A 13349-nucleotide genomic window follows, 5' to 3' on the forward strand; every position below is an offset into this window, starting at 1 on the left:
ATAAAGCCTCATGGTCATTAATTCATCCTGATTCCTGTCTCTTGCATTTTGGATCCAAGCATTGCTACACCTTCCTAACAGGTGGTTGAGGTGTTCTGGTACTTGACAGTTCATATTACTGCATCATCGTGATTCTGTGTCTTACAATTTGTGTTTTTTTTTAAAATCCTGTTTATTTGTACATACATAAGATTATATTTTCTCTCTACAAATACTTTCAACTCTATCGAAAACATTTGTACACTAGCTGTGCTCCTTTTTCCTCATATAGATCTAATTTACAAAGTCTAAAAACATTTTGTCCGATCACATATTCTGCCCTCCATCGCATTTTTAATTGTATTTATTGTGTATTTGAAAATATGGTTAGTATTATAGACCATGCAGCTTATTCACTTTCCCTCCATATTCTTCAAATTCCTCCCTGGAAATGCATTGGGATTCTGCTGTTTCCTTTCCATTTGCTCCTGCTTTTACTGTTGTCATCACCTTCCTTCCATCTTCCTTCAGTGAAACTGAATGAAAAAGGCCATAGCACATGAATGGTCGAATGGTCAAAAAGAGCTGCTTATTGTTCAAATACTTCCCAAACTGAAACCTTGACGATTGTGTGTCAGGATGATTAGGCTGTATCAATAACCTGGAGTAAAACCTCTCAAGAGCTTATTTTATAATTGGCAGCCTATATAGAGATACAGTAGAATAGACCTTTAAGATGCAGGCAAGTGCTTCACTAACCAGCAATAAAACACGTTTTGGATTTCCTTAAAGCCAGGACAGTTATGATAGATGGTGAACAGTGTTTTGCTTTTATCCTTAATGAGCACTGGATTTCCACTGATAAGTTGTGACCTGCTGCAGCTCTGTCCCCTGTTGTTCTTCATTGCATTCGCACTCTTTCCAGCCATAAATTAAAGAGGGAGAGAGTGTCTCACCATCAGTGCCAGCGCCATCGTGTGTCCTGGTTTCATTCAGTCAAATGTTTAAGAACTGCGGTGGAAACTTTCACAACATGGTTAGAAAACTTGGCAGTGTGCCAATTTGGCAATCAGCCAAAGGGGGGAAATAAGTGGACTTTCCTACTTAGTAACCATGCTGCATTTACTGGTTCACAGTCCATAAGTAACAGCTTGGGTCCCATTTTTAGGTTTCTTTATCGAAACACTGTTTTTATCTGTGCTATTTTTGTTCATTTTTGCTTTGATGAAACCTGAACTACTTTGTAAACGAGTCCTAGTCCCGATCATCTCTTAAAGATACCAACTTGTTTTTGTTTTTCTGCAGTCTGTGCCGGGCTTTGAAGGACTATCACAAACATGCAACCGAGTTCTCATGGAATGTCAGAGTCGGACTCGGCAACAGTTCCAGAACTGGAAGACACTGGATGTGAAAAAACATTTTCACACAAAACCGGATGTAATATTATGTCTTTTCTCAAGAGAAATGCATTTGTTCTTCTCACAGTTGCTGCTGTTGCATCAGGTAAGTGCCTCTCTAATTTGTTGCTAACATTGTTTTTTGTTCCTTGTTTTCTTTCTTGGGTGTTATTTTGATTTGGAAGAAGCTCCTGCTTATAGTAGCTAATAACTGTGCTCTTTAAAAGTTTCTGTTTCAATTAACTTTCAAACAGCTGTTTTTGTGTACAGTGGCACATTCTATTTATTACTTAGTTATATATTGTCATACAACTTAAAATGTCCCATCTCTTACTAAGCACATAATTCATTTGTTACTAATATTGTTTTCTAATTTGAAAGAAGATTGCTAATTGCTTATTTTCATGAGTGTATATTAATTCTAAAGGAGCAAATACCATGAATCCAACTTCCCCACAGGGATTAATACATTATTTTGATATAATCTACAGTTCAGCTTTTGAAAACAAACAAATACTGCTGATTTTCTGTGTTTTGGCGTTCTCATACTCCAAATACTGCTACTCTGTAACAGCTACATTTGATATTTTGAATTCTGCATTTGAATTGTAAACTTATGTTTTCTTAGGAATTGTCGTTGGAATTTTTCTACGACACAACAAAATGTCACCCAGAGAGATACAATATTTAACTTTTCCTGGAGAGGTGCTGATGAGAGTCCTGCAAATGGTGGTGCTTCCTCTTATCGTCTCGAGTCTGATCTCAGGTTAGTAGGAAACTTTATTGTGACTGTGGATGTCCATGCTCTCACACTCATCGTAGTCCCAGAGTCAGAAATCTCATTTTCAAGAGAGACTTGGATGGTAACAGATCACAGCAGATGAACTAGATCAATATCAAGTGATGGTTTCAACATCCATCCTTTGTTCTGATCAAGTTTTTACTGTTGCTAAAAAATGTGTGCGGTTTTTAATTTTCAAAAAACTCATGCCCTTATCTACTGCTGTAAAATAACTGCCAAATCTGAAAGGGCAAATCATTATTCTATCAATATTTTTGTAGACCTACAATAAACGCATAGCATTTACATATCATCAATCAAATGTTTTGCATTTAGAAATGTTTCTATTTCAACAACGACCTAATTTGTGGTGCATCTATCACTGCAAGGTGGTGGCAGCAGCAGCAGCAAGCATTTAGTGAGTGGACCTCATGTGTATTTGCAGAAGTGATGACATTTACCAGGGTCTTTGAATGCATCTGGGAGTTCCTCCTATAAGCGCAACATGTTCAAATGACCTAGGGGTCACATGAACTTCAAATTTCACATAATTTCAAAATAAAAGTGTTTGCTTTGATATGACCCTGTAGAAGTGATGAAATGTCTCATGTCTTTAAATGCATCTTATAAGTTGCTCAGTGCTCCCGTTAGCATTGCCTCCCAGTCAAATCATTGAATATTCAAATATTGTTTTTGGTAGAAATGCCCATAGAAGGCAATGAGGAGTGAGTACTGTTTACAATAATAATTGTAAGTATAAATATTCAGCAGGTTCATACTCTATAATGACCTTTTGTTTTTCTCATCAGGAATGTCATCTGTGAACAGGAAATCCTATGGGAGAATTGGGCTCAGGGCCTTCGGCTACTACATGGTCACCACGCTGATAGCTGCGTTCACTGGCATTGCTTTAGCTGTGACCATCCAGCCAGGACACTCAGCCCGAAGCATCCCAGCCACTTCTGCTGTTAAAGGGGAAGTTATAGAGGGTCCAGATGCATTTTTAGATCTAATCAGGTGTGTATAGAGATAATAAGAATCATTAATTACACTGGATCTGTGAATCAATACGACTCGAGCCTCCAACAACAACAGTGCTTTTTCTTTCTACAGAAACATGTTCCCCTCAAATCTGGTTGAAGCATGTTTTAAAAAAGTGAGATCTGCATTATCTATGACTTTGCTTTTATATTCATATGATATATACTGATCAACTTTTATGATGTCCTCATCATCCAGTATAAAACAGTTTATTCCAGCGGGGCACCTACAGGGAGCAGCATCAATGAAGCCAGTGCAAGGAGTGAGATAAGCTTTTTTATCCTTTTCCTTAACTGTCTGTGTGTAATTTGTGCTGAACTGCTATACACTAAATGTATATACATATATATATGTACATATATAACAAACAACAATATTTAATCGACTATCATAGAGGAGCAAAGAAACCAGAACATATTCACATTTAATAAGACATAACATAACATTTAAAATCACACTTATACAGATCAAAAACACCCACAATAGCTGTTTGTTTGAAAATGATTACATGTTCAACCCTGATACACATAACCTTGATTCTTGTCATTATTACTTTTGCTACATAATTTCACAGACGATACAGCAGCAATGCCAGGTTCATCTGATGGGGTCAACACTTTGGGTCTGTTGGTCTTCTCCATTGCCTTTGGTTACGTTCTGGGCAGCATGGAGGCTGAAGGAAAACCTGTGAGGGAGTTCTTTGACTGCCTGAATAAAGCTGTTATGAATCTAGTCAACATAGTCATCTGGTAAGCTTGAAGATCTACTATTAAGATACTGCCTTGTCTTGTAAGATTACTGGATGATTATATGTAGCATTTATTCTTTCTTTTTGTGTCCGTATTTGTTGTGCTATGTCATCGAAGTGCTCACATAATCTCTTCATCTGTGTGAGTCTTGGATATAATCTACTACTAATGTGTCTGTGTATCATAGGTATACACCTGTGGGGATGTTCTTCCTCGTGGCAGGACAGGTAGTGGAGATGTCAGATGTTGGTGTAATGAGCCGTGGAGTCGTGATATACAGTCTGACTGTGCTCGCTGGCCTGCTAATTCACAGCTTCTTCACTCTGCCCCTCATCTACTTTGCTGTTACACGGAGGAACCCCTTCAGATTTATGGGTGGTGTCTTACAGGCTCTTGCCACTGCCTTTGGGACTTCATCAAGGTGAGCCAGAGTATTGCTATTACACACAACAAATGGAGAGTGTTGAGACAGACAGTAATTGCCCTTTGTTTTTTTGTTTTTCCAGTTCTGCAACCTTACCAGTAACCCTCAAATGTATGGAGGTAAATCACAATATGGACAAACAAGTGACACGCTTCATGCTGCCCACAGGTGCCACAATGAACATGGATGGTGGAGCACTCTATGAAGCAGTAGCCGCTTTATTTGTAGCCCAGACTCATGATATGGACTTCACCTTGGGTCAAATCATTGTCCTTAGGTAAGTTAAAAAAGGATTTATTTATTTATCAATTTATTTAAAAAATGTACACCTTAAAGGTCCAGTGTGGTACATTTGTGAGTGTTTATTGGCAGAAATAGAATATATAACCCATGTTTGTTAAGGTGTGTTTTCCTAGTTTGGTTTTTTATTTGTACTTGCTTTATGGAGGCTGCCATCTTGTGCCATTAGTTTTCTACAACAAAAGTAAAACATTTTGAAGTGTAGCTTCCAATGCAAATGCAACGGCCACTCTAGTTTGGTTAAAGGAGAGTCAAGTCGATCAGTTCTCTATTTATTACAATCTACCGTTGTCTCTACTGGATATTTCATTACATTTTTGAGTAGTAAAAATGCTTCAAATCCACAACGTAAGCACATTTTTTTAAAATTTACATTGCACTCACCATGTGCATGTTGTCTTTGTGAAGTGAGTTTAGGGCCATACTGAAAGAAAATTCAAGAATAAAGTTGTAATATTACAAGAAAATATTTTAATGAGAATAAAGTCATAATATTATGAGGACAAAGTCTAACATTACAAACATTTGTTGCACTAGTTGTGTGGTGTATGCCTCCATCCACATGATGTGACTGTTCATTTCTCGATGCTGCAATTAATTGCAATGCCATATGATTTCCAGTTATCATAAGAATCAATATCGTAAAGCATTGACTGACGTCATCAAATCTTAATTATCACTGTAATTTTTCCCTGAGAAACCTCTGTAACATCACGCCGATGTAACCAGCATGAGCCTTTCAGTCGACCACTATCAGCCATTTCCTCTTCCACAAAAGAGAGAATTTCCTCCAAGTCTGTGCAATTCTTTCTTCAGAAGAGCTTCAGTTTCTTACACAATCCTTTCAAGGCTCTGATACTAATGCTAACGTTGAGCTGATGTGCCTAAAAATGAAGCATTTCCTTTTTTGTGAAGCACGAACCAAAGTATAACTTTACAAGATGCTCCATGTTCCTCCTCTTGTCACAGGTTGCATCCGATCATCTGAGATTTTGCTTGAAAATAATACTTTGACTATATTCTCATAATAGTCTAATTGTTTTCGTCAGTGTGGCTCTAATACTAAAGACACTCTGCTCACTCAGATTTAAAGACATCACAGTTTCCTGTGATAGGTTAAACTTGTATGTGTGCCTTGTCATCGGATTGGTACTGGCCATTACTAGCTCTGTTCTGCCCATTTTATATACCATAATGAGGACCTTGTTGCATTACCACTACTGTCTTGTCTCTCTTTTTGCAGCTTGATTGTCACAGTTGTAAGCACAGGTGGAGCAGGCATCCCTCAGGCTGGTATCGTATCCCTGCTAATTGTCTTGTCATCAGTTGGACTCCCCACTGAAGACATATCCCTGCTTTTGATTGTGGACTGGATGCTGTAAGTACGCATTTAATATCATACTGTATGAGAGGAAACGTTAAATTAGCCAACTTGTTTTCTTCATAGGGCTATTTGAGGTTTTAAATGTGCACATATGCATGTAAATTAGGGAGTAGGCATTTAGAAAACATAAAATAAACCACAAATACAAGTTCCTGCTATAACTTAGGGTCTTCATGCATTTGTCTTGACAGGGATCGTTTGAGGACTGCCACTAATGTCCTGGGGGACTGCATTGGTGTGGGTGTAGTACAGCATCTGTCCAGACATGATCTCCAGAGCTCCAGACCTGCAGAGGAAGACCTCCACCTGCAGGTTTCATGAGGCCTCTGATGGAAACATTTGATAGGCTGTTGTAAAAACTGATATGAAATACTTGTTTTTCATTGAGCTTGAGCAAGATTTAATGGGTTCTAGTCATCAAATGTGGACAGACTTTCTCAGGAGTATGATATCACTCTTCGTAATAAACTGTCTTGACAGATATCTTCCTCTCTGCACTACCTGACTTCGGGTTGCCAAATAAGTTTTTCACAGCCTTTTACTCGAGATAAAATTCTGTTGAGAGTCATTTGTAAAAAAAATATATCTTCTTGAAAATGTCTGGTTCAGCCATTCAAAATATCATAGGTGTCATAGAACTTACTATAAATGTTGCGCTTATCAGGATTTGTATTTTGACTGTTTTTTTGTATTTGGACTATGAATTGCACCATGATGACCTGCTTTTTTTAAGATGACAACATCTTAACAGGAAAAAATAGTGGCTTGAAACAGCTTGAAACATAAACTTGTCCAAATCTATGCACAAGATTTAGGATTAGAAATGTTTGGCAATGTGATTTTGGCATATATTAGATATAAGGTGAATAGATGAATAGAAATGATAGAGTATTAGGATTTAGTACTGTTTCCCTTGTTGAAGTGGAAGCTGTGTTTTCATAGGGAGCACTCTATCTCCCTCTGGTGGCAGAGTATCAGTGACCCAGTTACACATCGAGAGACCTGTTAAATATTTAATAATCCTGCCTTTTTTTGGAAGTAAAATTGCACAGTGCACCGAAAACTGAAACATTGATTTGTTTAATAAAACAAAATGGATTGTTATATATAAGAGAATTTCACCTTGATGACTTGACATGAAGGGGCTCAAAGATCTTTACATACTCTAGTACTCAACAAACATTACATTTAAAGCTTGTTTTTATCTCTCTTGCAAATACGTTGCAAAAAAACTTTAATTCAACTTGTTTGTTTCAGGGAACGCTTAAAATAGTGATCACCAAATAGTTTTTTCTTTCTCTTTAGGGAACAAGTGTCTGTGCCCTGATCTAATGCAGTGAAAAAGACACTCATGTACAGAGCCATTTCCAAATGGAATACTTTCACATCCACAAATATTGAAATCAAGTGAACAATCAATTTTAAAGGTACATTGTGTAATAACCTTTATCAAAGCTGTATATCCTTCACCTCACCCTTCCATCCCAAGTGTGTTAGGGTGGTGAAAGAGAGTGTGAGAGAGAGAGAGAGCTGCTCCTCATTAGCAAGAAGCATTTTGCTTATGCAAAGAAATGCATCTGTTTATGTTTAAACACAAAATAATTTTGTGAACTGAAAAGGAATGACAATGCTGCTTGCATGTGTGCGGGGGTCCTCCGTTGTGATAGCGGAGCAGAGTTTACAGCCGAGGTCAGTGTTGGTGTGTGAATAGGCAAACAAACAACAACCACAATGACCGTTACTCATTGCGTTATCACAAAATTACAATATTCAAAGTTGAAAGCATGTTTCGTCTGTAGTAGGCAGTGGCTATATTACGTTTGTAGAAAATGTATTACGTTTGTGGGATTATTGCAACACACGTAGCTGTAAACACGCAAACGGATAAACACACTCGTAAAGTTGTAACAAGTGTCCTGTTAAACTGTTTAACACTCCCCTGAACATGGTGCAATTGAAAATGTTTGAGCGACTGGCAGTCAAAAGAAACTCGAGATCTCGACTTTCCGCTTTCAACTTCTTTTTTTCCATTTTCTTTGGGAAACTAGAGATCTCGATTTTGAAACTCGAGATTTAAAAAAAAAAAAAAAAATGTTCTTCATTTTTTTCCCTCATGTCACTTAGGAGGCTCTGTACATATGAGCTTAGATTGTCTTTCACATTTATAGACTGTAGACTTTTGAGTGATTTGTTATGTTCTTGATCCTTATGTGCTAGAGACAAATTAGCCCTTGTAACATGTAGCGTTTTTGTATTGTATATTGGATCTCAGGAGGAGTCGATGTTCTGTAATGTAATGCCTAATGGAGATAATAATAAAACTGACTAAACTGCATGTTTCTTATCTACTAGATATTCTGTCTCAATTAAATGGGCTGGATCTTTTGATGAAATATGCATTCAAAGTCTGGCCATACTGAAGTATTTTAGTGATGTGTAAAGTAGTGTTATTAAGAAAACTATATCTGTCCCAAACACCCTAATGCATTTTTTGCTAAGCAGCCGAATGCAGGAGGAGAATATGAAAACTGTGTCAGCTCCCACCAGGTGATGAGAAATGCAAAGCCAGAGAGGTTTAGTGTGTGTTTACTGACACGAGGAGAGAGAAGGCTCAGTGCAGTTGTGAGGAAAGGGGAGGGTGGAGAAGAGGGATGAGCATCACAGCATTTGTAGGAGGAGTTTCATTGAGAGGAGAGAGCTTTGTGAGAAAGATATCGTGAGAAAGAGAGAGAAGGGAAAGATGCTGTTGCCAGGAAACAGCAGTGAAGAAGGGATATCCATCTATTCCACCTTGTTTGAGAATAAAATCATATTTCACCATGGACGTGAAACAGAGAGAGCATGAGGACAAGGAACTCAGCTGACAGTGACTCCCGGCAGCCTGAAAGGAATCACAGTGAAGGTAGGCATGTGATTATGTAACATCACAATACGGCACCCATATGGGTGACATCACCACAGCAGGATTAGATGCACGGGGTGGGGGCGTTAGGAGTTGAAGGAGGAAGGAGAGAAGCAGAAGTCGATGAGAGTCAGAGAGATGAGAGAAGCTGGAAAGCTTTTGTCCAAAAAGCAGAACACAGGATGTGACTGTCAGCTCTAGAGGGAAGTCAATAGATGTGCATGAGAGCAGGATGGTATTGTGCTCTGTAATGTCCTAATCACAGTCTCTTCTACAGGAGGACACAGTGTCTCCCGTGGCATTCATTAGAACCATCAGCCAACAAACAGAGGTACAGAAATGTTCCACCTGCAGATGTAAACAGTGAGGAGCAGCTCTAGAAAGTGAGCCTCTGACTGCAAAACAAGGACGCTTTAAAAACAGTGACCAGGAAGTCTTCTTAATCACAGCATGTGAGTAGCCTGCTCTCTGCATGAGGCTCCTGCTAACAGGTTTTCTTCTCTGATAGGAAGCACAGAAAACAGATTCTACTATATGTGTTATTATTTGTAAGTAAATGGATGGTAGTTATAAATAGCCTGTCTCCACTTACACACATAAAACTATTTTCTGTTTCGAATAAGACGATCCCACTGATTTAAAAAAATAAATAAAAATTAGTTGTCTGGGTTTATGTTTTTTTTTTTTCCTCGGTCAGAGATCAGTGTCTAAGACAAAACTGAGCACTGTTTGATTCTGACGACATGATTGGGATTGTTTAGTCGCTCTTAAGTAAAGCCACATACCATTTATGATGAAACATTATCTAAGTATCTGAGTGCTAAAGTGTAACTCATCATCTACACAATACACCAACAACATAGAACAATAGATGGGCAGTTTGATGAGTTTTACGAAATTGTAGAGCAGTGCATGTCTGATTTAAAGAAAGTTTATTCTTAATCACCTATCTTGTCACATACAACTTTATTTTAGACTTTCAGTTTGTGGTTAACTGGTTTGAATGACTTTCCTTGTCATTTCACAGTTGCCTATTATTATTAGTGGCCATCATCCATTGATGTTAATTTATGAATGATTTCTTCAGGAAAATAAACAAATGTCAATCAAAAGTATTTCTACATATTCCTGTGTTTGTTCGCTTATTGGAGTCTGCAACCCATAAACATTTGATAATGATGGAGCTGAGAACAGATTATTCCAGTTTGTGTGTCATCCTGCTGCTAATGAAATATATTAAAGGTCATTAGACCTTAGATACATATAGTGTCTCCTGGTGAGCATTTGCTGCAGATTACATTTAGAACTTTAGGGTTTGATTAGCAGACCACAAGATAGTATTCCTCTGCCATCCGGACACAAATCCCTCCCAAAAGCATGTGCTGTTGTTGCTGCATTAGAGTTTGTGTCCATCATTCAGCAGTTCATTGTTCTTTATGAGCAGCTGAGGCTTGACAAGAGACATCTGCACAGATGATGAACCACACACACACTGATCTGCTGTTTTTCCGTGTGAATTGTCTGCCTCATTCTCAGTCACACTCTGTCAACATCAAAGAGAGGTCATCAGTGTTTTCCCAGGATGCTTTTGCAGTTATCCTCTTTATGTATGTATGTGTGAGAACAGAGGAAAGTGTTTTTTAATGAGAAGGATTTTTATTAAAGCAGTGTTTAATGACCTTAGCTGTTTAACATCTGGGTGTAGCCACACCGTTTCAACAAAAAGGCTACAATTCGCACAGCCGTCTTGATTTTCCTGTTTATTTTCTTCTCCTTCGTCATCGACACCAATAAATCATAAGACACTGTGAAAACTATAAATACAAAACATAAAAGTCCATATGAGTCCATTGAGGCTTATTTTAACAAATCGAAAATTAAATACACTTGACAATTAATACAAGTACAATTGCCGTGTGCGCCTCTTGAACACAGTGCAGACAACTTCAGAACTCATAACTTCTTGCCTCAATCACTCACTACAAATCATTATATCAACATGTTTTAATTCAATTATGTATAAAGGCAAAGCCCTTTTGGTCTCCTATTTATTCACTTTTAACACTTGCTGAACTCAAGTCTATAACAATGAACTCACAGACAGTTACGCTGGGGTAAGATACTGCAATTACCACCACTCTCTCATTTAGAGTCCAGTCACAGCACAGCAGTTTCTAGCAGCATGCAGCCAGAGGGCTGTCACCTTTTAGCCCACTTTTGCTGTATTTGTTTTCCATATGGACTCTGACGTGTCTCGCTGGAGCACATCAGTGCCGTCCCAGTGGACAAATGGACAGCGGGTAATGTCTGCTGCAGCACGAAATCTGACTGGGACAATGATGAAGGAAGGACACGGTCACTCCTCCCCCATAAATACTCCTTGCATGGATACAAAAGTACCGCGTGATGTCGTCTGAGTCGATAACTGTCGAGTATGTGCATGACCTTTGATAATGACCAGAAGACAAGATGGTGTAAAGTTGACCAAAATAAGGACCCTTGAAAGGGCCAGTTTATGATTTGGGGGATGATTAATAGGCAGAAAATAGATTTTCACAATTATGTTTAATGTTATCACATCTGTCTTAGGTCATGTTTTCTTTTTCCCCATAATCACCATATCCTGTTTTATTTTGAAAAAACACTGTCTCTCATTTATTTCTGTTTTTTCATCCCGCACCAGTGATTGATAGATGTACCTAAATATATACATTGCTGGTGCTTGACATCACGTATATATATATATATGTATATATATATATATGTGTATATATAGTATATATATATGTATATATATGTTTGTGTATGTATATGTATATATATAATATATATATACTATATATACACATATATATATTATATATATATGTGTGTATATGTATATATATATATATGTTTGTGTATATATTTATATATATGTATATGTATATACATGTGTGTATATATATATATATATATATATATATATGTATATGTATATATATGTGTATACGTATATATATATGTATATATATGTGTATATGTATATATATATATATATGTGTATATGTATATATATGTGTATATGTATATATGTATATGTATATGTATATATATATATTCAATTTAGGATTATTTTTTGGTAATTTGTTTCATTTTACACACTGGTCAAAATTCCTCTGCTCCCTCTAATCACACACATTGCTGGTGCTTGACATCACAGTGTATTAAGACTGGTGCTGCATGTACCACAGTTTACGAAAGATGAGTATGGCCATTTAAAAAAAAAAAATGTATAACCCAGTGATTTTTGACTGCCTGTGTGCTGAACCCTACATTTGAGCCCAGCTGTACTCTACTCACTTGATGCAGGTGTCACTTTTGGTTTGGTTGGTTGTTCACATTTTGAAGTAGAAACTTCTTATAGATATGAAGCAAACAATGTTCCCCACATTAATCCAATGAAGATGTAGGAGGAAAGGACAAGGAGAGTGGAAAAGTGGAGACCGTTTTCTGGTCTGTGAAGGCCACCATAGTTCCTTGCATGTTTGGGAATAATTACACTACAAACACACAATAAATACACAGTATTTAATACCCAAAACACATAAAAGAAATAGTGACATGGTTTGGTTTTGGGTGACACATACACCCATAATGGCTGTGCATCGTTACAAATAGATACTTATCCCTTTAGTATCTGACAAAGCTGTGATCCAAATGAAAAATGAAAGAAGGAAAATTAAAATCTGAAAAGCAAAATACAGTATAGGCTACAATAAAATATCTTCTCCCTCCAGAAATGTTCATAAATGAGCCCCAGCTATCATGAGCTGCTCTGTGGAGCCATGTATGATGTCAGCCTGAGGGGCTGCATAGGAAAAATGTGGTGTGGTATTGTATCTCCTGCCTCAGCGATGTATCAGAAAGAATCACAGTTTGTCAAAATATTACAATGACTTGGTTATATAGCGATTACCCATGGTACTTTTTTTTATAATCCAGTATTATGAATCAAGCATTGTCATTGACAAATGCTGTCTCATCATTCAGACCCACACTCATGAAGAAGCAGAGGCTAAAAACATTCCCTCAGTTCTATTTCTCGTCTATTTCTCGTAAAAGTCACTTGCAAAAATACTAAATCCTACATTTCTCATAATACAACTGGGTGGTTTGTGACTTTAGACCCTCCCTGTTTTGTAAACACACATCATTCAAATGCCACACCCTAGTTACTGAAACCTAGGCTTTCTGAAGCAAGTCTCCAACCACAGCTCACTTAATCTTGATTAAATCACCAGAGTTGCACAAGATGTGAAATAGGTGGAGTGTTTCCTCTCTCCGAGGTGCGTGTTTTAACAATGTTTTAGAACCTGATTTTCTTACTCAGACTTGATTTCATGTGTTTGT

General features: G+C 37.5%; 1 protein-coding gene across 1 annotated transcript; it reads left to right on the forward strand.

Moving 5' to 3' along the window:
* Positions 1-2039: 2039 nt before the first annotated feature.
* Positions 2040-6376, forward strand: LOC310942418 (excitatory amino acid transporter 1-like; the record flags this gene model as incomplete). Its single annotated transcript, XM_083907798.1, has 9 exons — positions 2040-2142; positions 2967-3174; positions 3271-3313; positions 3397-3460; positions 3773-3947; positions 4135-4368; positions 4454-4648; positions 5915-6049; positions 6247-6376. 9 exons carry the CDS (start codon positions 2040-2042, stop codon positions 6374-6376), a joined length of 1287 nt encoding a protein of 428 aa, XP_083763924.1.
* Positions 6377-13349: the final 6973 nt, after the last annotated feature.

The sequence above is a fragment of the Microchirus variegatus genome, assembly GCF_963457635.1.
Source record: "Microchirus variegatus genome assembly, chromosome: 21".
Taxonomy (NCBI): Eukaryota; Metazoa; Chordata; class Actinopteri; order Pleuronectiformes; family Soleidae; genus Microchirus; species Microchirus variegatus.